At 30.4% G+C, this 23,051-nt stretch overlaps 1 protein-coding gene across 2 annotated transcripts; it reads left to right on the top strand.

The window, feature by feature from the left end:
• The first annotated feature begins 482 nt into the window (after positions 1-482).
• On the top strand, positions 483-19,004 carry LOC125056826 (sodium/hydrogen exchanger 9B1-like). Of its 2 annotated transcripts, XM_047660127.1 has the most exons (11): positions 483-604; positions 2,988-3,048; positions 3,287-3,417; positions 4,295-4,520; positions 5,339-5,508; positions 10,167-10,381; positions 12,523-12,694; positions 14,561-14,715; positions 16,844-17,002; positions 18,115-18,310; positions 18,793-19,004. In XM_047660127.1, exons 2-11 carry the CDS (start codon positions 2,996-2,998, stop codon positions 18,801-18,803), a joined length of 1,488 nt encoding a protein of 495 aa, XP_047516083.1. In that variant the 5' UTR covers positions 483-604; positions 2,988-2,995; the 3' UTR covers positions 18,804-19,004. The 2 variants fall into 2 exon arrangements, with proteins under 2 accessions (XP_047516083.1, XP_047516082.1); XM_047660126.1 differs by lacking the exons at positions 483-604; positions 2,988-3,048 and adding an exon at positions 3,125-3,216.
• Positions 19,005-23,051: the final 4,047 nt, after the last annotated feature.

Here is a 23,051-nt window from a genome sequence, read left to right on the forward strand (position 1 = left end):
TATGCCATTTGCGCGGTATAAAATTAAATTAGTTTTATAGCTATGACACAACGCCGAACCCTTGAGCGTCATTAAGTATTTTGGATTGGAAGATATATATCATAAGCTATAAACTTACTCGACTAAAAATCTCCCAAAAACCCGTGGAATGATGTGACCGGTTAAGGGTTAAACTTAGGTATTAACCAGGATCAAGCTTTGGCGCTAATATCGTAATAGATTTGGTATAACTAAGGTGACATTTTGTTTCAAACTGTATTAGAAATAAAATATCATACGATTATTGTCACACTAAAATTTATAATACGTTAATGGAAGTATCCATTAATAAATTTTCTCCATTTAGTTTAATTACATTTAAATAAACGATAATGTTTGACATACTTTTCATTACATATATGAAAACCAGTTGGTTCAAGGAACGACTGATTAATCTTCCGAGTTATTAAATTGTAGCGACAAATTTATTGGTTCGGTCCATGACGCCACTGTCAGCTCCATACAGTCGTTTTTGAAAGTCGTGCGGGCGCGCAGAACTTAATTATTATTTTATAAGTTTGCAATTTGTGTGCGAGAAAATTCCCAAAATTGTCAATTTATTCAAGTAAGTAAGATATTTCTACACTTGAACTGTCTTTACATACGTTTCTATCATATTTATTAATTTTTTACACTATATTTAATCATTATTTTCTTTTGAAACTTTAAAAGGTTGAAGGGTTTCATAAGAATTTATGTGATATTAAAAACTATAATTTACTCCAACATTATTATAGATTCATGCGTTCTGGGGTGATTGCACAGCAAAGTCCCCAAATTAGTTTTTGTAAGCAGAATTAAAATAGAATTACTAACTAAAATATCTAACACTGACTGAATTTACAATTATGTATGTATAATGTATATTATATAATTTATATGTAATATAATTTTTATTATGGTTTAAGTTAATTCTTCTTTTCTACCGAATTAGTAGTTGCTGCTAATAACAGAATTTTAATACATTTACACTATAACGTAATACACTATTTATAATACTCTTAACATACATACTAAAAATAATAATAACTAAAAATGGATAAATAGAAAACAAATTTAAAGAGTTTGATCCATGTGGCAATATACCTTGTGTGTGCGTAATTATTATTATATTAAATGTAAACAATTGAAATATACTTAGATTATCCCGGCAGACCTCACTAGTTCTGTCATTTGTGAATTGCATGCCAACTTTGGCGGACTGTGATCATATTTATCGATAGGCGAATTTACGACTTTGGCTGTACTGTGTAACATTAATGTATGTATCTGGCACCATGTTCCATAGTTTCACGCACTCCAGGATTTCTGTCGAGACTCTACATAACAAATAGTGTTTGTGTTTACTGAAAATAATGTCTTACGATATGATATCATGTATTTTTTTTAATTGTTCAGTATGTGCAGATGGTTGATGTGGTTCACCTTCACTGAGCAGTGTGTGTTTCCATGGTTACCTTCTTTAAGAGTTAAAACGTCAGTGAATAATCATATGTAATACCACAAGAGTACCACAAATATAGTCGTCATGACGACTTAGTCGTCATGACAACTATATTAATTGTTTGCAACGAACCTATCGGGAAATACCCGATAATTTTGAAGCTCGAGTGGTATTCGGGGGATTATTTTTCCGACCCAAATGTCGGCCAATAGAATTGCACCATGAGACGAAATGTACAGTTAACAAATAAGAATTTCATAATGAATAAAACAACTACTTAATACTTTTCTTGAAGCAACGACCAGAGAAAATTTTCACAAAAAATTTTCAGTATAATACCATGTAGGTTGTACCACGTGACGTCGAATGGTGCAATTCTATTGGCCGATATTTGGGTCGGAAAAATAATCAGTTATATTCACTCTACACACATTATACCTATTACCTACTAATTATTAAATATTATACATGATCGCGATTTTTAACATTAAACCAGAGAAAATATATCTGCAATCCTCTATTTGCGTAAGGAATAATCATATCATAATAATTTAAACAGTATTTTATTTTTAAAATTTATTTACAGTAACAACAACAACAGTACAGTACAGTATTTATTATTAATCATATTATATAAAGAATCGAAACAATAAAAATCGTAAAAAGTTATTCTAGTAATTTGTGTTACGATAAAACATGATAATTAAATTCCACAATAGTCGAAACACTTCTATATTAATAACTAATATTCAAACAATGGCATAAAGAAATTATTTAAGACAATTACGCCTCGTACTTGACCTCCTTATTTTTACCTTGTTTTTTAGCAAATCTTGATCGTAAACAGTGCTTGAAACAGAAGTGGTTATTAAATCCTACTCAAATAAGAAATCTCTCTAATTCTTTATATTAAAGAGTATTTAGTTTATGAAGAAATATAGTACTTGTTCAAAAATATAAATAAAAAATAAATATCGCTTGTATCTAAATGGATATATTAAACTGTAGTGAAGGCAAATACAAGTTTCATTTGCGTATAAAAAATATATTACATCTGCCAATAGATAAATAAATAAATCTGCTCAAAAATTGTACATCACTTATTCTTGAATTAAGAACAGCCCAATATTGTCTTGAAAATACGATGAGACGAATTCAAATAAATTGGTACTTTACGTCGATATCAAATTATGCATTTTCCCATTTTGGACAGTGGAATGCAACTGACACAGAAAACCGTTAGCAGTCATAACCAGATTATCGACCCTAAGTCGTAATAAAAAGGCTCGCCGAATCAAATTTTCGTTAAACGAATTCATTGCTTGTTGCTGATATTTGTACAATAGTGTAACGTCGAAAAACATGGACTTATTAAAAGTGTCTTTTATGTGTAAACAGTGTAGGTACTTTACTAATAGAAATTAAATGATCCATCAATGCAAAACACTTAACGTTTATTGATGGAGGTGCATTTATGAACGTCATATTTAATACCTAATTTCAGATAGGAAGATGTTGACAATCATTGATTCAGATGTGTATATCATAACAGAGGAAGTGAAAACGTAAGTAAGTAATGTTTGCTCACTAAATTTAGAATGAATCCTCCTATCTTTATAAGAACGTTAATTGCTGATGTTCATCTTATAATAATAAATCAAACACATGAACGAAGACAGTATTTTATTAGATACACGCGCGAGTATCGTTATGAACGATATGCGTTGCACGCCGTGAGAGCCTTTTAGTAATTGTATTAAAAAACTGTTTTACAATATAATATTAAAAATTATAATATTGCAGACCCTCGGACGTGATTCCGACTGTCAATATCGATAGTATTGAAAAAGAGGAACGGACTAAGAAAAAAACTCCGTCATGGGTGAAAAGTGCGCTTCCGGCTACCTTGCATTATGTTACACTGGTTATTCTAGGTAAGTTCATGTTTTACATTTGTAAACAAATACTTTATAATATAAGTGAAAGTGTTTATGAATTAAATATCTACCTCGGGGTAACAATTTTAAACTACATATTTACAATCTAATATATAAAATTCTCGTGTCACGGTGTTTGTGTAAAAAAATAAACTAAAAAAAAAAAAACATAAAAAACTCCAAAAAACTCCTGATAAACTCCTCCAAAACGGCTCGACCGATTCTCATGAAATTTTGTGTACTTATTGGGTATGTCTGAGAATCGGACATCTATTTTTCATCCCCTAAATGTTAAGGGTTTTTATTGTAGATAAAAAATTTAAAAAAAAATTATTCTTTATTTTTTTATGATACGGCATTAAAAAATACATACAACACCTAATTTTCACCCCTCTACGATCAACCCCTATTTTTTATTATAAATGATATACATGGCAAAACGACGTTTGCCGGATCAGCTAGTAAACTTATAAAAGACACGAGTACATACAGGCAACAGGGAGGCAAATTATGTAATAACATAATATTTATTTATAAAAATAACGGAAGAGATTCTAACCCGTACCTGTCTCAAGCATAATTTTAATTAGACAGTTATTAGACTAGACTAGAGGCTTGGTTTTTTTAGTAGCAGTTTATTTTTTAAATGAAATCATGTGATTTTGTTTAAAAAATATCATGCGCCGTCATTTGCCAGATTGTATACTGTGAGTAAGGGAATTGCATTAATTTTATTTCTTTTTTCTTGTCGTAAGTACATCTGTATGTGTAGTAATGTTTTTATGGAATGTTTAAATTACATTACTTAATACACAATGCCTAGGACATGATGATGTGACACTAAAAGTTGATGTTCATATTCTTACTATTTCAGGTTTGTGTGTATGGGGCATTTTATGGTGCACTTGGGATGGTTGGGGTATTCATGGAAAATGGTTCCGCATAACCATAGTTGGCGTTGTGGCATGGGGTAGTGGTCAGATTCTTCAAGAAGTTACAACTCTTCCACCGCTACTGGCAGCCTTATTGACCGGCATAATAGCGAGACATTTTGGTTTCTTAGACATGCGGCACCATATCGAAATCGACGTCTTTTTAAGGTACATACTAATGCTTATGTAAATAACTACTAATGGGTAATAATTTATGCGCTATTTGTTATCTTTGATGTGTTTAACTATGGTTTTGTAATCTTATATAATGATAGTAACATTTTTGTAATTAATTGTGAATACTTGTTACCTTATCGGTCTACCATAAGTTTAACAAAATACTACTGCGTCAATTTTTAGTATTAAAAAACTTTGAAATTTATAGCCACGCCCAAAATGTTTTTTTCATAAAAGTAATATGCAGACATCACACAGCGTTTACTACTTAGCCAAATTTACTGTAAATTTTACTTCGTTTGTAATAGCTGCTATATTTACCGGTTTTTCACTCTTTTCCGTTTTTACTCTGTCCTAACAGAGGAACTACAGCTACCAAAATGATAAACCGAGTATTTATAGCATTTTAATCTAATTCTTGTTCATCATCCCTTAGTAATCAAAACTCTTATTTATGAACAATGTTGGTTTGAGCTTGTACTCACTACCCGTCATGCGTTCGAATCACGTGAGTGCACCAATGAGTTTTTCTTTCTATGCGCACTTAACACTCGCTCGTGCGGTGAAGGAAAAAATCGTGAGGAAACCAACAGGCCTTAGACCCAAGATCGACGGCGTATGTCAGGCACAGAAGGCTGCTAATCTACTTTCCTAAAATAAAAACAAATGATCACTAAACAGACACAGAAATCCGACATCCTAAAAGGTGGCCATAATATTTTAAAATTGCAAGTTCTGAGACAAATTTTTCACTTGTTGATATAGTGATTGGGTTTATTCGCTTCAAACGTTATTTATCTTCAAACCAGGAAAATATATCCAGTAATAATCCTCGGGAAGGGATCCCTAGCCTGGAACGTCGACTATATGAAGCGTAATTGGCGTCAAATAATACTCCTAGGAACAATACCGTGGACAACAGAGGTGGTGGTTCTTGCAGTGTGTGTTCATTACTTTCTTGGTTTTCCTTGGTTATGGGGTTCGTATACTTTAAAATTATTATATTCCTCGATTATAGTGAATACTACTAATACCTTATAAGTAAATACTTATATTTTTTACGAAATGCTGCTTTTTATTAATTGTTCACTAATATCTTAACTAAACTTAACCTATTTTTATAATTAAAGCTTCTACTAATTTCATTTTTACGTTTCTACAATGGTTTGTAGTCGTTACTAAAAACTAATCCCCCTTCACCCTTCTTTTATTAATCAGTCTAATTGTCTATTAAACGCTGAGTTATACTTTTTTGTCTGAGTAACGCAAAGGTGAAAAGTGACAGAAAAGTATTTTAGTTAAAACCGTGTTAGAAGATATTTTTAGTCTAAGTGTAAGAAGTAGGCTTATAAATATAAGTTTTCATCGTAAAATGCTATAATATGGTTTCTTTATTTGAATAGTAGTGAAAAGGTCCGAGCATTTCCATTTAAGGCATTTTATATTGCGAAGAAAATCGAACGTTTGATATTAACACGTATCACATTTTTGTTCATTATAACATTTTACAGGTATTGATTTGTGTACACATCGCTTAACCACTACAGAAAATAAATTACATCAATACCTTCTAAGATCAATAATTGATCTTCTTTTCTAACAGTTGTTATAACGACGATATGCAAACCTTAGATTTTCAACAATGATGCCACTCTACATATTTTTTTTAATATTAGATTTTAATTTTTTATGAGTGTTTCTTTATTCAAAAATATTTATGTTTCTAAAATCTATTGGAGTATGAATATCTCCCTTATTTCGTTTAACAATATGACATATTTTGCCTGTCTCCTATGCCTGCGCTTATCTCTGAATCTCAATGCGGCTTTGTGACATGTTAGACGCCTGTAATACAAGTTAGCAATATTGTAATTATAATCATTCCATAAATCATGTCATGATAATTACAATATTATCAATACACAATGGCAACGTTGTATACGAATTCTATGAAAAGCAGTCGCGTCAACAGACAAGCTGTTAATTTTTAGCGAAATTGACAGCTGAAAAGCTGTTAATTGATGAAATACGAATTTTCGTAAAATGTTTGTATGAAGATCATATATTTTATGCAGACATAAGCTTAATACTTTGTTAAACTCATGGTAAGTAGTACAAGACTCAGATTTGTAGAACACTTTTACTATTTGTAGGCTAATATTAAACCTTATTTGTTTGGTTTAGGGTTCTGTTTTCTATGCCAGCGTCAACTAATGTGTATTGTATCGAAACCGTAAACGTTTAATACCGAGGTTCATAATTATTTATTTTATTTTAATGGAGAAGTAGATGATACTCTGTCTAAAATATGTATGACATATCTTTTAGTTTTATAACATGCCGGTTTCCTAGCTAGTGTTTATTGTGCACAAATCGATGCATAGGAATAGGAACGCGCGACCTGTAACTATTCACTATACTGAATATACATCCAATTTTTTACATTTGAATTCTATAAAATAGCGTTTCATTATCATACTCCTAGCAAAAATATCATTCATCACATATCATATACATATATCGTTCGCTTAAAACAACATAAAAATCCAAATTAATTCCCAAAACGTTTTTTCGAAATTCGCATACGAGTTCCGAATTGTTTACGGGCTTTTCGTTATGTAACTTTGATGGTAAATGCACGCGTTACATTTCTAGTGTAGAATAACCATTGTATTCTAACTAATATAGAGCTGCAATTGTGAACAAAACTCATTTCAAACACAATCTACGGTTATATTTCAGCCGATTTACATCGCGCTTTCAAACTGTCACAACGTGCGATCGAAAAGTATAGTACAATTTAATCGAATGTAAACAAACAATATTTGCTTTAAATTAGCAAATCAACTGCGCTATCGAATGAGCATATTTTGTCCATATTACAATGTGTTAAGTTTTAAGAACCAGTATTAGTCTGTGGGCATTCAAAGACTAATATATTGTACAGTGACGGTGTAAAAAAAGTATTTTTAAGAATAATGTTTAAATAACATGGCTAAAGTGTCGGAGGCGTAGCGTCTTGGAGTAAAATAACTTCATTAATTTATAAAAAAAACAAACGGCTTTTGACCGAAATATTCAATAGATATGTGTATTTTGGCTAAAATTGGCGAAAAACTTGAGAGTGTTTTTTTAGAATAATTCCGATCTTTATGCTCTTAAGCTGAAAAATATGAAAACTGCTTACTACATTAAAAAATTAGTTAATAAGTTTTTATCATGGGATGGTTAAGTATGATGTACTTTCTTTAGGTATAACTTGGTCAGTCTTGAGAAAATGTAGTGTTTACGTTTTACCTTTGCAAGCCAGCAAGAGAATTCTAAAGGGACTTTGTATAATATAATGTAAAATTGGTCCTGAGCACAAAGTTGCATCTACTTCTGACAATTTTGGAATACATATAAATTGTTTGCCGGGCGATTTAATTTTAATAAACAACAACGGGCTCAGGCTCTTTATTTTTTTTACTTTTTTACACCGAAGATAATTTAAAAATTTCAATAAACACTAATTTAAAACAAAAATCGCAGAATGATAATTAAAACAATATGTTTACAGACATGGTACATCATAGAGTGCGCCGCCATCTTGCCTAGAGAAACGTTTTGGCGGGTTCTATAATAATTATAAAAAAAAATTATAAACTAAAATAGTTCTTATATGTTCAATTTTTTTTTATATCATCAAGGTAAAGGGCCTAATAAAAGTATTATACTAAGGTTTTTGTTTTAAATCAAATATAAATATTAACCTATTATTTGTATAGGTTCTGTAGTCACTAATAATAATAATCAAAATGGTTTTTAAAAACTCAAATAGCCTCATGTTATCAGCGTAAGATTATTTTAAAACATACGTCATATATTTTCCATGACTACTCTACAAATTATCGAAATCGTATCAATAATTTGTGCAAAACAAATTATATAGTTAAATATTTTAGTTAGTAAGTTAGTTTATTAGAACTAAGTTGTAACATAAAAGCTAAATTATTGCAACTGCAACATGAGTCGTGTCGTTTAACGGCTGTGCACGGTTGGCAAACATTACTTAATTATTACTTAAGCCAACTAACTTCAACAATTATTATTAACCTATTTGGGGAAATCTATAGTTTATGGTTAGTGTTGACTGACCGTGTAGCAGACGGGCACAGGACAAAACATAACTTTTAAGTTTAGTTAAACATAACTTTTAGTTAAATTACTATTATTGTAATGACATAAATTTCATAAAACTTGAGCTTAGTCGAATTTAATGTGGACATTTAATCAACCCAAATATAGGCAATAATTTATTTATTAACAGAAGTAGTATCGTTTATCGTATGAAAAATCTCACAATTCCAATTTTTTAAGAAAGAAACTTTTCTAAATTATCTTGTAAGACACATTTGTATTGCTGTTTGGTCGGTAATAAAATTAGAACCTTCATGGTTAGGTTTATAAACTAGACAAACGCTTGTCGGCAATGTATTCTAAATTTAAAAATAGCCTTTTTCTTGCAGACAAGACACAATTTGTTTTTATTATTTTCTTATGTGTTCATTATTAGATCACTATTCGTTATTTCTGTGCTCATAATTGACTTATAACCCTGATAAAGTAATAGTTACTTTTTTTATTAAAACGTAATATACTTATATTCGTCTTAGTTTGTATGTTAACAAATAGATTGCACATATTAATTTGGTGATACCATACTTACGTACAGATGCTAAAGTCTTTATTATTCAACAAATACACTTGCAATGCAGTAAATCCAATAGATTGTTTCATACCTGTGAATGCATTTCTTCGCATGAGCTGCGGTTACCGAGTGCACGTGTAGCGGTGATAGTTAACTAATTCAGGCCTTACTGCCATTTCATATTTTTGTCAATAATTTTGAGTTTTACTAAAATGTTTACTTTTGCTATATTATATAAATAATATATAACGATATATTTTATATTTTTATTATTCTATATTTTATTATTAAGTTGGGAAGGATGTTAGTGCACTTTTGACATATGCTTAGATTTTAACCGCAGTACTGAGTTCTTGAGGGTATTTTAAAAATATTTTTGTGAAGTTTTTAAAACTTTACAGAAAATTACCGTGTCTGAATGAAACACAGGCCTATATTCTAATTGGTATCTCAAATCACAATCTCGTCCAGAGCGCTGTCAAATATGTCAAGCTTCATGCTGATTTGACAGCTTTTTAACTAGATTTTAGTTTATTTGCTTATATATGTAGTCGTATAAACTCAAACTCAAAATATCTTTATTCAAGTGGGTAACCAAGTACACTTTTGAATCGTCAAGTTAAATTAATCGTAAATTTACATTTACTACCAGTTCGCAAGTCAAGGGCGTAGAGCGGGTAAGAAGAACTGGCAAGAAACTTTCTGCCACTCTTTTTAATCGCCAAGTATAGTCATACAAATTTTGGAACTGGAGCAATTCAATCCCAAGGATTAGGATCATTTAAGTAGTCCTCAAATTTATAAAAAGCTTTGTTGATTAATTTTCGTTTAACGAGAGCTTTGAATTTATTTAGTGATAATTCTCTAATTTCGCTTGGGAGTTTATTTCTTTCAAAATTAATATTTTTATAATGATATACTAATGAAAATATTTAATGTAATTTCAGGATTTCTATTAGGGTCAGTGTACGCCTCAGTGTCGTGTCCAGTAACAATGCCGTCGGTGATCAAGCATGGCAAGGTGGCCTGTGGCAAAGTAGAATGGGCCCAACTCATTTGCACGGCGGGTGGCATAGACACCGCTTTGAGTGTGGGAGTGTATGGAATTGTCTATAGTTACATATTTGTTAGAGAAGACAGTGACATATACCGGTATGTTAAGGTTAGTATCCTTGTATGAAAAATAAATATGATATACAATTTTACTAAAATCTCAGCGAGTTTTACTAAATATTTTCGATGGTGTTTTGTTTGAAACTATTTAAGTAGCGTATATAGCACCTCTGTTACCAGTAGAACCAAATAAAAATAAAAAATAATTTTCTATAACTATATTTGACTGCGGTATTAATTTTAATAATAAAATAGTTTGATGGATGGTTCCGAAATATTATAAAATAGTACTACATATTTTTAAATATAGAACGGAAATAAAAGTACCATGGGTATTGCCAAGTGTGCCACAACCAAGTTTGTGCATTAGTTACACTGCAGTAGAAAAAAATTGTGTTGACAGCAAATGGATCCAATTAGCAATGCTGAATCCTGTATAGAATCCGGAATCCGAGCGGCCTCCAATAGCTGTAATGGTATGCGTGCAGTAATTTTTGCATGCCTGAATTATGGCTAAAATTATTGGTAATTTTTGATAGTTTTTTCTCATAGGATCTAAAACGTAATAAAAATTATTTTCGAAATGCAATACTTGCCATCCAACGAGGCGTAACTAGTATTAAATGTCTTATTCTAAACGTATACTCATAAGTATATTTCTTTCTGGTTATATCGGTTATACTTAAAATAAAAAAAAATCTCAATGGCCAGAGTCACTGAATCGACAAAGAAACATTTAGTGTAACAGTGTATCTAATAAATTTAAATTTAAAAGTAAGTGTTTTTCCCGCCTTAGGGGATTAATAGTTAATGACAATGGCGTATAAACTGAAGGTCGTAAATTTTATCTGGTTAAAATAATAATTTTGATTGCGAAATTATTGTAGAGATAGGGATACAAATATCATATGTATGTATAATTCGTGTATATCATGTTAATATGTCCTTAAAAACGTAACTCAAGATCTACAAATATATTTGTCAGTGGTAATTGGCCGCACTTAACCAATTTTTTACTTCGTGAAACATCTGAAAGCATTCAGACAAGCTTAAAACTAATAAAATAAAAATATATTTTAAAAAACAGGTACAAAATCAACTTTAAAAATATATCTAGGACTTGAAGACTGGAATAATATAATTGCAAAGATAAGCCTTATTTCAAAAGCTCTCCTAAACCCAAATGGAATCCGACAATCCAACTTTGATTAATTTTACACTGTGGAAAGAGAGCTTATGTGAAAAGTGAACCTGGGCGTGTTTTCCCTTCATAAATATTCATAGTTCCTGCTTTAAGTCATGTGTTTAAGAAACATTTGTTTAGTAATTTGATAAATTTACGTTACTACTAGTAATTTCTACGCGAAGATTAAAACTCTAAGCTAAACACTAACTTGTAAGATGCCCAGATGGATTTAAGACCGGAAAAGATTTATACATTTTCCTTTGTACGTGTTTATGCAATACATTAAAAAAATTGCAGTCGCGCAATATGACCTTTGGATTAAGTTTCTGCAATTGTTTCAGAAATAATATTTGTAAGTCAGTCTTCAAAACCCAAGACTTCTATTTTTGGATATAAAATATAGGTCGTTTATTTTACTATGTTTTCCGTCACCGTCGAGCAATCGTTAAGAGTTAACATCTTAGTTTGAGAATCGGATCTAGCAACTAGTTTGCTATTTATACAAAATAGGATTATGCAAAATTAAGAATAGCTGCTATCCTGTCATCCAGTCAATGTAACCATTACGTTTTATCTATTTAATCAATATATAAAACGATGTATTGATTGATGATATATACAAAAATCATGTATTTGTATATATGTAAGCTATGATAATTTCTATAGTATTATTTTTGTTTCATATGTACCATTGGTTTTCCATATAAAGCGGAGTTAACTGAGAGGTCTCAGGGTCGATTCCCGGCCGTGCGACTGGATTTTTATGTGGGCATTTAACACTTGCTCGTGCGGTGAAGGAAAATATCGTGAGAAAATTGGCATTCCTTAGACTCAAAAACCGACGGAGGGTTTCACGTAACGATGGCACATCCTACTTGTCTATTAATAAAAAATAATGATTACGAAACTAATACAGAAATCTGGGCACAGACCTAAAGACCTTCTCAGAATTTAATTTGTTTTTTTTAAATTTTCAATGCAGTGATTAAATGTTTTTTTTACAGGTTGCATTAACTTTATTCGTCGGAGCAGCCCTAGGCATCATTTGGGGCAGTTTAACGAAATTGGTGCCCAGTTCAAAAGATTATTACGTTACTGAACTACGTGTTCTGTTCGTTCTAATCGGCGGGTTATTTGGAAACTTGATTACTGGCACCATTGGATGGGGCGGCACTGGTTAGTTCCACTTATATCATTATGTCACAATACGCAATGTATGAAACGCGCCGTCATTTCGTCATTTCGTCTATTGTTTTTCTTTTCAATTTTGAACCACAGCAAAAACAATAACTTAACTAAAATAAATAATCAACAGAAGAGGCATAGTACGCTCAAAATATTAATTTAGAATTTAATTTGAATGTAGTTTTAATAACAAAAACCTATTCGGGAGTTAGTCTAGACATTCAATTAAACGACAAAGATAATAAGGCCAGGCCAGAAAGAAAGAAGGAGAAGAAAAATTTATATAAGTAAATTAGAAGGTATGTTGTTTGAACAATTTTAATGTTGATGATATATCACTTTTTACCAACCACCACTTTTTACCAGGTACCAATTTTTAAACTTTTTTTTTTTTTTTACTTGTGAACCACAAGTGGGTTTCGGTCTTTTAATTGGCAATGTGCCAGCTAGTTCCAAATCACTCCACAACAACGGAGGAGCCTCCTGGCCATTTGACAAAAAAAAAGATCATTTTATGAGCCTTAACCTTGAGCTCAAGCTTCGCCATAACGCAAAAAAAAATATTTGAATAATACGTCTTTCTAGGATGTCCAGGCATTGATCGTAGAAGTTTTAGTACATAATATTGAAAAAATAAATATGTGAATTTTTTTATTAAAGCGGTTTTATATAAACAAGGTTATGTAAACAAGGTAATCCTTGTTTATATAAAATATGAAATCCTCTAATTGCACCATTTGAACTACAGTACTCATCTGTCTCTTTTCAACACACCGTAACCATAATTTGACAAAAAGATATGAAAGACTGATTAAGTGAAAAAGTAAAATTAATAAGTCTCATTTTGTGGTATTGGGTTGATTCTACTTTTGCCTTGCGTTTCTGATCAAAATTACCTGCCGCTTTCACTTATATAGGGCCATAAAAAATATCTGCACGTACTGCATTTTAATAAAGAAATATTAAGCCTTATATGAACAACAAATCGAACTTACAACACAGAGGTTCTACGCCATATTAGTCTAGTCGACAAGTTGAAAATGCTACAAAATAATACTGCTCTTAAAATTATGTGCGATAGCTCATTGGATCCGGAATCACGTCTAGAAAAATGTGCCAAAAGCGTGTATTAGCACATAAAAAATTGCAAAAGTTATAAACAATTAAAGATGAAAAAAATGGCATTTCGTTTTTTGCCAATATTTCATAAACTATTAATATTTAAGAAATTTCAAAAAAGATTCTGAAAGAGGAGGAAATTTCCTCATAATTTTAAGAGCAGTATCTCTATTTTGTACCATTTTCAACTTGTCGACTAGACTATATGGTTAAGTTATTAAACAATGAATGTGTCATTGTTTAATAACTTTTGTTTAAGTATTGGATTCGTATTAATGAACAATGCTAACTAATCTGTAATGTACATACAAATGTGTCTAAACTTGTACATTACAGTAATAATTTATTGATAGCTAAATTGAATTGGCAATTGTACAACACTGATTAACAATGTATAATCCGTTCTTTGTGTAACCATAATCCTATGTATAATTAATTATAAACTACTAATTATTAATATATAGTTTGGAATTTCAATATACTATATATAGTAGATTTATAGGTAAAGAAACTAAAGACTGTACTAACTGTTTAGTTCTTGTACCAATAATGTTTTGATCAGTAACACTTCCGTTTCACGAGGCTTTTGATTTGATTAAACTGATTTGTTTCATCCGCTATGTATATATAAATGTTTAGAAAAGGACCTAGAATAAATACTATCAAATTTCTTTCAAACTTGAATTAAATCCATGATTTGAGAAAATATTAATTGAATTGAAATGTGTTGAATTTCAGGTGGCGTAGCGGTATTAGCTTGCAACGCCACAGCCGCTAAGCACTGGGCGAAAAAGGGATGGAAATTGAATCAAAATCCTGCTTCAACAGCCTATCGAGTGATATGGTCGGCGCTTGAACCTCTTGTATTTGCGTACACCGGAACATATTTTGTGGTCAGTATATTAAACCGCGTTTGACGAAACTGGAATAATCGATTTTCAGCATTTTTACGACTACGAAAAAAATAATTATTACATTTGTAAAAATGTCTTCTTGTATGCTCTCTGGTAACTACCACAGTTTCGTTTAAAATTTTAAAACAAATTTTAACATTCACGGCCGTACTTCAGAGTTGAATTTTAACGTATATTTATTTACTTACTCTACTTTTACACACACATACGAGTACGTACGCACACCAATATTTACTAGGGTGTGGATTTGTATTCTTTATATGAACAGTTGGCTATCGAAATAAACAGTAAATTATAAATAATAAGCAACAAATTTCGTACGGCCTAATTATGCATGTAGGATACCAATAAATCTGTTAAACTTTGTACTTTAAAACGTATTAAATTTGGCATACAGAAGTAATACCTAAGTCTCGTTTCTGAATCTCCTGAGTGAGTTTATAAGACCTTCTTCTGCACTTAACGTATTAAACCATACGCTTAAAGCATTTTACTTACCTTTTGTTTATGGTCAGAAGCGTCTCGAACTAATACTATGTTAATTAAACAGATTTTTTTAATAAAATTCATTTATTCTCGTAAATTGCGATGATTTGGCCTCTATAGTTATGACCGAAATGTTATTCTACGAGGTTAATGTAGTAGTCTATGATTCATAGCTATTGTTAACATTGTAGCTAGTAAATCATACTTATATCCCTAATGCGACCTTTTTCTTATAAAACAATACATAACGTAAGATGTATAAACAAACAGACATAAATCATTTTGGTTATAAGAATAGTTCTTATAAACATAATGTCTTAAATCAAGTAAAATTATAGCACATATAGTTCATATATGTGTTTATATATGTAACGTTTCCAAAATATCAATTTCTTTAAGGGTAAAATTCACAGTCTAGTCACACCACAATCTATAATGTCAATCTATCGTTTTTGTACCACACTTAGCGCGACCGCGAATTATGACTCTCGTTTATCAAAATCTAAAACATTTTTGACGTTTGGTAGTCAGACTTTGTTTTAAGTTTCTGAGTCTTACTTACCTATGGACTTCCAGGCCTCATTCGGGTGTACTTAAGGGAATACATTAAAGTATACATTCAGTTCAGTTTGCAACGATTTCATAAGCTAAACGTCTCTAGAGTTCATGATTCGTTCTGTCCAAAAACTCACGCATTATAATGTATACGGGAATTCGTATTAGGAAAGTTTCATTAGAATTTGGCTGGCAACAGATTTGCGAGCCTTCTGACAATGAGAGTGTCCATGGGCGGTATACAAGATAACATCAGATGAGCCTCCTATTACATAAAAAATTGATACAAACAAAAAATATGTATCAATCAATAAAACGAGCCTGTCACAGAGTAATTATATAATTATTATACTCGTATACTATATATTATTCGAATATATATTGAGAAATGCTTATTAATTAGATAGCCCTTCAGAACTCAATCATACAATTTATCCACAACAAACAACGGATCTAATCTAGGAAAGGTCCGCACGTAAACCATCTAAATAGTTTTGAATTAGTTTGTATTCAATTTATTTATATACGGGATACCAAAGTTCTATGTATACATTCATATATGTATCATATTTACTGTTAGGCCTTTGCGATACGATCTACAGGTCATAAAATCAAATATTTTACCAAAATTTATTTACCACCGAAACATACTAATATGATATTCAAAATTCAGACCTAGGGTACAGGAATTCTTATTATTCCTAGTAATTGGTTGGGTAAAATTTTGTTTTATGATTGTTGTTTAACGAATAATTGTTCGTTATAAGATATAAATTAGTGTGCTAATAATAATAATAAACAAATATTCTGATGATTCTGTTTTTATTTTTGTTTTATTATGACTCAATTCTCTTAAGAGATATTTAGTTAAGTTTTCAGGGTATTTGCCCACAGTGTCGAAATAGATTGAATATTTGTGAAATACAAAATAAATAATAAAAGATATTTAATTTACAAGAAGTTAACTTTGTTTTTTTTAATTCTAAAAGTCTAGTTGAAAAAGTTAGATTCTCCATTTTAATTCAATGCCCAGTAATCTAGTAGATGATGTATTTATTTATTTCAGATTCACGGAGATATAGCAAATACGATGCTCGTAGGATTAGGAATCCTGTTTGTGTGTCTAACCATTAGACTGGTTGTAGCATTTCTCATGTGCAGGAATCTTAAATTGAAGGAAAAGCTGTTTGTTTGCTGTACTTGGGTACCCAAGTCTGTTGTAGAGGTAATATTTTTCAATATTTGTAAAGCAAAATAATGAAAGGAAAGTTATACTTATATTATAATGGCATCTTTGGTTAAATGCCCTTATCTCGGATACTACTGGTACGAATCAAGAAATAATTTTAGTATTTAATATTTCCATTTAACGAGTTCCAGAGTTAAAAGGGTAAAATTGCAAAGAATAGATAAATATGGATAACTTTTGTAACAGCTTAGAACCAGTGTCGCCGATTTGTTTCCCAGCATATTTCACACCAATAGGCTTTTACCCTCATTTACGTTTTTCTTAGTAAAAGCGGTTACTCTGAACTAAGGGCTAAGTACACTATTATGGTTGAGACATTAAACTGAATTTTGGGCAATTAATTATAAATAAGCAAAGTATTAGGGCAATTAATTATTTATTTCTTCTACTGGTTTTTTATATAATAGGGGGGGCAACTATAATATAATACTATAATAGGGGGGTACTATAACTACCCTAACTCCAACTATATTAACAGCCCATGTAAAAAAATTAATTTTAATATTGATTAAACTGTGGTAAGCGCATGAGTTTCCTTTCATTAAATACATGTATGGTTGATATACAGTGTAAACTCTTTATAACAATTTCAAGGGACCGAGCAATTTTATTTGTTATAATTAATGTATGGGTTTTGTTTAGACGAAACAAACTTAACTAATATTTATGTTGTAGAGAGTTTTCGTTAAAATAAATGACGTTATAAAGAGTTTTTACTCTGTATTTTGGTTCTCCACTACTGCTTTTAAGCGCCTTTTAAAATCTTTGTTGTAATTGTTTATGTATTGTCTCTTTTGTGTATGTATTGTAAAATGCTGTCATGAAATTGTCGTGCCTATTATTTTCTTTTGTTTTTCTTCTTGAATTTTTAGTTGTGTTATTTACACTTTAAAAAAAATCTAATCTAAGGACACTTCTATAATTAATTATAACTTCTATATTTTTGCATATCTTGTATTTGTGATGTGTTTGTCATGTTTCGTTTCTTATTGATAAATAATTAAATAAATATACTTTTTGTCTGTGTAACTTAAATCTATATAAAATATGTTACCTATAATATGACTTATGGCTAATGGGATTTTCAGGCTGTCCTCGGTCCTTTAGCAATAAACGCAGTGCTAATGTCACAAGGATCTCACGCCCATGAGTTATCGTACGCAGAAGACATACTACGATTGCTCGTACAGGCCATTATCATTACAACTCCCATTGGATTTATCCTCACTGACAAGCTGGGACAATGGTTGATACGAACTGAAAGTAAAACTAGTAACGAACTCGGTAATTACTTAACTACTATTAGTTTTTATTATCTGTTATAGGTCTTATCTATTTTATTGTAACATAAATGCTAGATTGAAATATAACCTATATGGAACCCCTCCTAGCATAAAATCTGTTTCACCTAAAAGGGGACAAATTTGTTATTATCTGTTATTATACGCACTTTAACTACAATTAGCCAAGCATTCGTATCCCATTTGAAAATGTAGGTAACGAGGTAAATTACGCCTAACTAAAAATGCCCACTTGATATTTCTTTTAAAGCGCCACGGCATAGTCAAAAACGGATGCAGGAAGGAATGTCCATGATGCATACAAATATAGCGAAGTTTCAAAACTTTTTAAAGTTTTTTAAGTTAAATATTAATATTTATTTATTCAAATTAAATTTACTGCCCTGACAATACTCTGTGTTGGTAATGGAGAGAGTTGGTGTGGTCATCATCATATTGTGAGATATAAAATTTTAATATTTTCAGGATCCAGTTAACAATAGAAGAAACTTAACGAACGCAGCTGGTTCTGCAATATTCATAGGAAAATATTTTTTTACGCTTTACATACCTATTATATACTATGATTGTGTTATACTTTTAATTTATGATATAGATGAACAAAGTTAAATTTTTAAGCTTTGTATAAACCTTTTCACTTAAACACGGAGTTTTGATAATAAAATATCCACATTTAATTATATCTGTATTATTCTCCACCGATCGTCAATGACTGTACTCAAAATTACCGTAAAATCTTATAAAACATAATATTTTGTGCCAGTAAACGATTTTAATTCTAAATAGTCACAGGCATATATGATAATATAAATTAGATGCATTTATAATGGTTGGCGGGTGACGATTATACATTTAATTAATACGACGCAATGCAATGCAATAGTATCTAGTTACTCGATACCAATACAATTATTTTTAAGCAAATAAAGGCTTCAATTAATCATCATCAATATACGCGACAGTGTTACCAGTCTGTACTAACATAAGCTTTTCATAATACAAAAGTATTTGTATACCTACCTTACCTTATTTGTATAAGGTTTTATATTCTTCAACATAATATTAAAATTTTGGTTCTGTCATAAAATTTATTAAAACGCCATCTAGATGACAGACTAAGAAACAATGTCAAACCGCTTTTAAAGTTGCTAACTGCTCACTTAGTTTACATCGTAGTTTTACGGCGGTGTACAGGTGGCGCTGGGCACCATACGCCAAATAATTATTAAAAATCTTTGAAAAAAACTTGATTATGATTAGATTTTAAGACATTCTAAAAAATGTTTTTTAAATAGGTATTGTAATGCATACAATATAAAAATTAACATTAATTAATGTAAAGGAGGGCAACTAGCCTTATCGCTATCGAGTAATCTCTTCCAAGCAACCCCTCTGAGAAAAAATAAAAAAATAAAATGTATTAAATTAGATAAGGTAGGCAAGAAGTGCAAAAATATGTATTTCATATATGTATGTAGCTATTAAGAAGAAAAAAAAAGAAAATAAACAGGAACAAAAGACAAACTAAACTAATAAAGAATACATGAAAAACAAAAAGTAAAAAGTTGTGCACTTTTGAATCATAATAATTAATTTAAGATCAGCCTCACGTCAGCTAGTGGTTGGTACGAAAGTTAGGGATATATCTAGATAGAAGTCAATTTTTATATATTAATTTATTATTGACGCATATACAACGCAGAGAGGACAGAAACTAGTTTTAGTAAACAAAATTTCATGTTGGAATTGACAACGTGTTCAATTATTTATAATAATTCATAATAAACGATAAACACAAAGTAAGTAGAATTTTCTAATCATCAGTGAAACGTGATAAATACAATGTTGTTATCGATCTTCAATTGATCTACAGTCTATGGGTTTTTCAAATCATTTCAAAAACAATTTAACGAATTGAGTTAGGAATAAAATATAGATTAAAGTATACTTATAGTAATCAGGGTTTCAATACTTAAATAACAATTATAATCCCATGGACTTTTACAGTTCCTCGTAGAATTGTTTAGTCTCAATGTCTATGGATTCGTAAAGTACGAGTACGAGTTTTTTATGTCACAGGAGGCAAACGGGCAGGAGGCCCACCTGATGAGAAGTATTTTAAGTAAACTTTTTGAAGTTATACTTCTTTAGGCGCGTTATGAAAAATTGATGAGAGTGAAATTTTACGATGCGCGCGCACCTGAGACACAAAGTTGTCAGTGTGATTATAGCGTGCGCGAGCGAGATGGGAATAAGACAATCTACAAGTAACAAGAAATAGAATATGCGTGATGTTATCATAATGACATTTATCTACCTTTTAAACAAATAAAGGAGTTTTTAAACGGTTTTATTTAGCTCACCCCGTTTGTTTTATTCTTGGGTCAAATTTAGTAATTCAAATTTCACCCTCTTCCTGTCAACCGATTAATCTGAAATTTTGTATACACTTTGGATTTTGGTGACAATACAATAAACTAAATAAATAAAATAAAAATAAATAAATATTATATAATATATAAATATATATTATAGATATATATATATAACATTATATTAAAAACTGTATCTATTTAATTAATTAAATATATATTATATTTATATTATAGAATTGATTTATTTATATAAACTAACGGGCAAGGAACCTTGCAATTATGAAGCACTAAATGAATTAAACAGAATGCGAAATAAAAACTAAAAACTAGAAAATAAAAATAGGTAAAAAAACTTTTTAAGTTAAACGGTTTTATGTTAAACATACATTGCAATGTTTAAGATAAATGTACTAAAAACCAAAAAATAATAAAATAGATACAGTCGTGGGAATTATAAACATATGCATAGACTAGACTAAAATAAAACCGTAGGGCACGTCAATTGTCTACAATCGTTGATTAAAATGTTTGTTTTGTAATGTTACACTATAATTAGGCAGTTGTTCAACCGACAACGATGGACGTGTGATAAGTAGGGCTAGAATGTGGAAACAAGCTAGCAAGCTCGCTTATAAGCGAGTTTTAGGGTTTCATAGTGGTGAGCGAGTAGTACTTTTATCATATGTTTTGTCGATTAAAGACAAACTACGAGCAGTGAAACGATTCCTCGCCAGCCAGCAGTGTGAATGTCCAACGATAAACTAGTTGAAACATCTCTTTTATTTACATGGAGTGTATAACTATTGGAATTTCCATGAGCAAGAAATTCTATCTTCTCTTCTATCGCATATTAAGTCGATAATTTGTAGACAATTGACGTGCCCCACGGTTTTATTTTAGTCTAGTCTATGCATATGTTTATAATTCCCACGACTGTATCTATTTTATTATTTTTTGGTTTTTAGTACATTTATCTTAAACATTGCAATGTATGTTTAACATAAAACCGTTTAACTTAAAAAGTTTTTTACCTATTTTTATTTATTATTTTTTCAAAGAAATTTAGGAATGTTTTTTCACAAAGACCTATTTTTCTTAGTTAATAGGTGATGAAACATACGTAATTATTAAATTGAATGAATAATAGAATAAAATAATAAATAATTATTATTATTATCACTAATATTAATTAATAATTGAATAATATACTAAATATTAAATATTACTAAATTATTAACGTTAAATATTTGTTGTTCTTAATTATTTAATATTTTAATTTAAATAAAATAAAGAAAGCCAAAGAAGTATAACTTCTTACGCACGTACATAAGTACACGCACCCTTTTTTTTATAATTAGTAAACATTAAAAGTAAAAAAAATGTAATTCATATTACCCCGCACTGACACAAGAATTTACGACCGGTTAGTGCAGCTTGTTTAAATTCCTGTGTCAATAGATAGGTCGCGGGTATTACTGTTTTTTAATATTACACAACCCACAAGTTTTCGTGTTCAAGTGTGAAAATCATCATTATTTTAAGGTCATAAAGTCCTCCTTTCTGTGCTATAGATTATCCGAAATAAATGAGTTTTTGTGTATCAACATATTATAGTTTTTCATTTTCTTCGCAAGTGTCCCTTCATGCATCTCCACTTATCAACGTCCCACCCTTTACAACGTCATCCATAGTTTTTTGTTATATTTAATAATGCGATTGCACCGATTTAAATATAAATCAGCCCTAAACTCTCTTAATAAAATACTCTTTCTGTCAAGAAGACGTAGTGACAATGATGCGAAAGGGAATTAGGTGATTTAGCCATATACAAGTAGAATATACAAGGCAACCGTGGATGATGAAGTCGGGTTGAGTAGGCCTTGTAAGCATACCTAGACCAAATCGGAGGTACTAGAGAAGGGACAAAGATATCATTAAAGCGAATGAAGCGAGAGGTATGTCAGGACCTTAGTAAGAGGGGATCCGTGGTGTCTGCCTACCCCATCTGAAAAAGGCAAAACAACATAATAAATAAATAAATAAGAATCTAAGTGACAACTATCTGCTGTCTCATTCTTTTCAACTTAACAGTGGTTTTTGTTGTATCCAAATATGTTAGTAATTTTCATTAAAGCAAGTAATTAATGTAATGGTTTAAATAATTAACGCAATATTATAATTATTACCAAGCCTAGCTAGAAGCAAATTACCTAACATTAATATTGAATAAAAGAAAGACGTTCAATTATTTCGACTCAAACCATTTTAAAAATATTTTCAAGGTTAATGAAACAAAGAAGTAACATGAAAAGTGTATTAAAACAATAATTTAAAAGTGTTAAAATTGTC

This window comes from Pieris napi, chromosome 15 (genome assembly GCF_905475465.1).
Source record: "Pieris napi chromosome 15, ilPieNapi1.2, whole genome shotgun sequence".
In the NCBI taxonomy this organism is placed as follows: domain Eukaryota; kingdom Metazoa; phylum Arthropoda; class Insecta; order Lepidoptera; family Pieridae; genus Pieris; species Pieris napi.

Excerpts from the sequence above, each read along its gene's own strand:
- LOC125056826 (XM_047660126.1), top strand. The coding sequence starts at position 3,149 with ATGAACGAAGACAGTATTTTATTAGATACACGCGCGAGTATCGTTATG. Across the intron at positions 3,217-3,286 it reads AACGATATGCGTTGCACGCC|ACCCTCGGACGTGATTCCGA; the intron begins GTGAGAGCCTTT and ends ATAATATTGCAG. Across the intron at positions 17,003-18,114 it reads TACCCAAGTCTGTTGTAGAG|GCTGTCCTCGGTCCTTTAGC; the intron begins GTAATATTTTTC and ends TGGGATTTTCAG.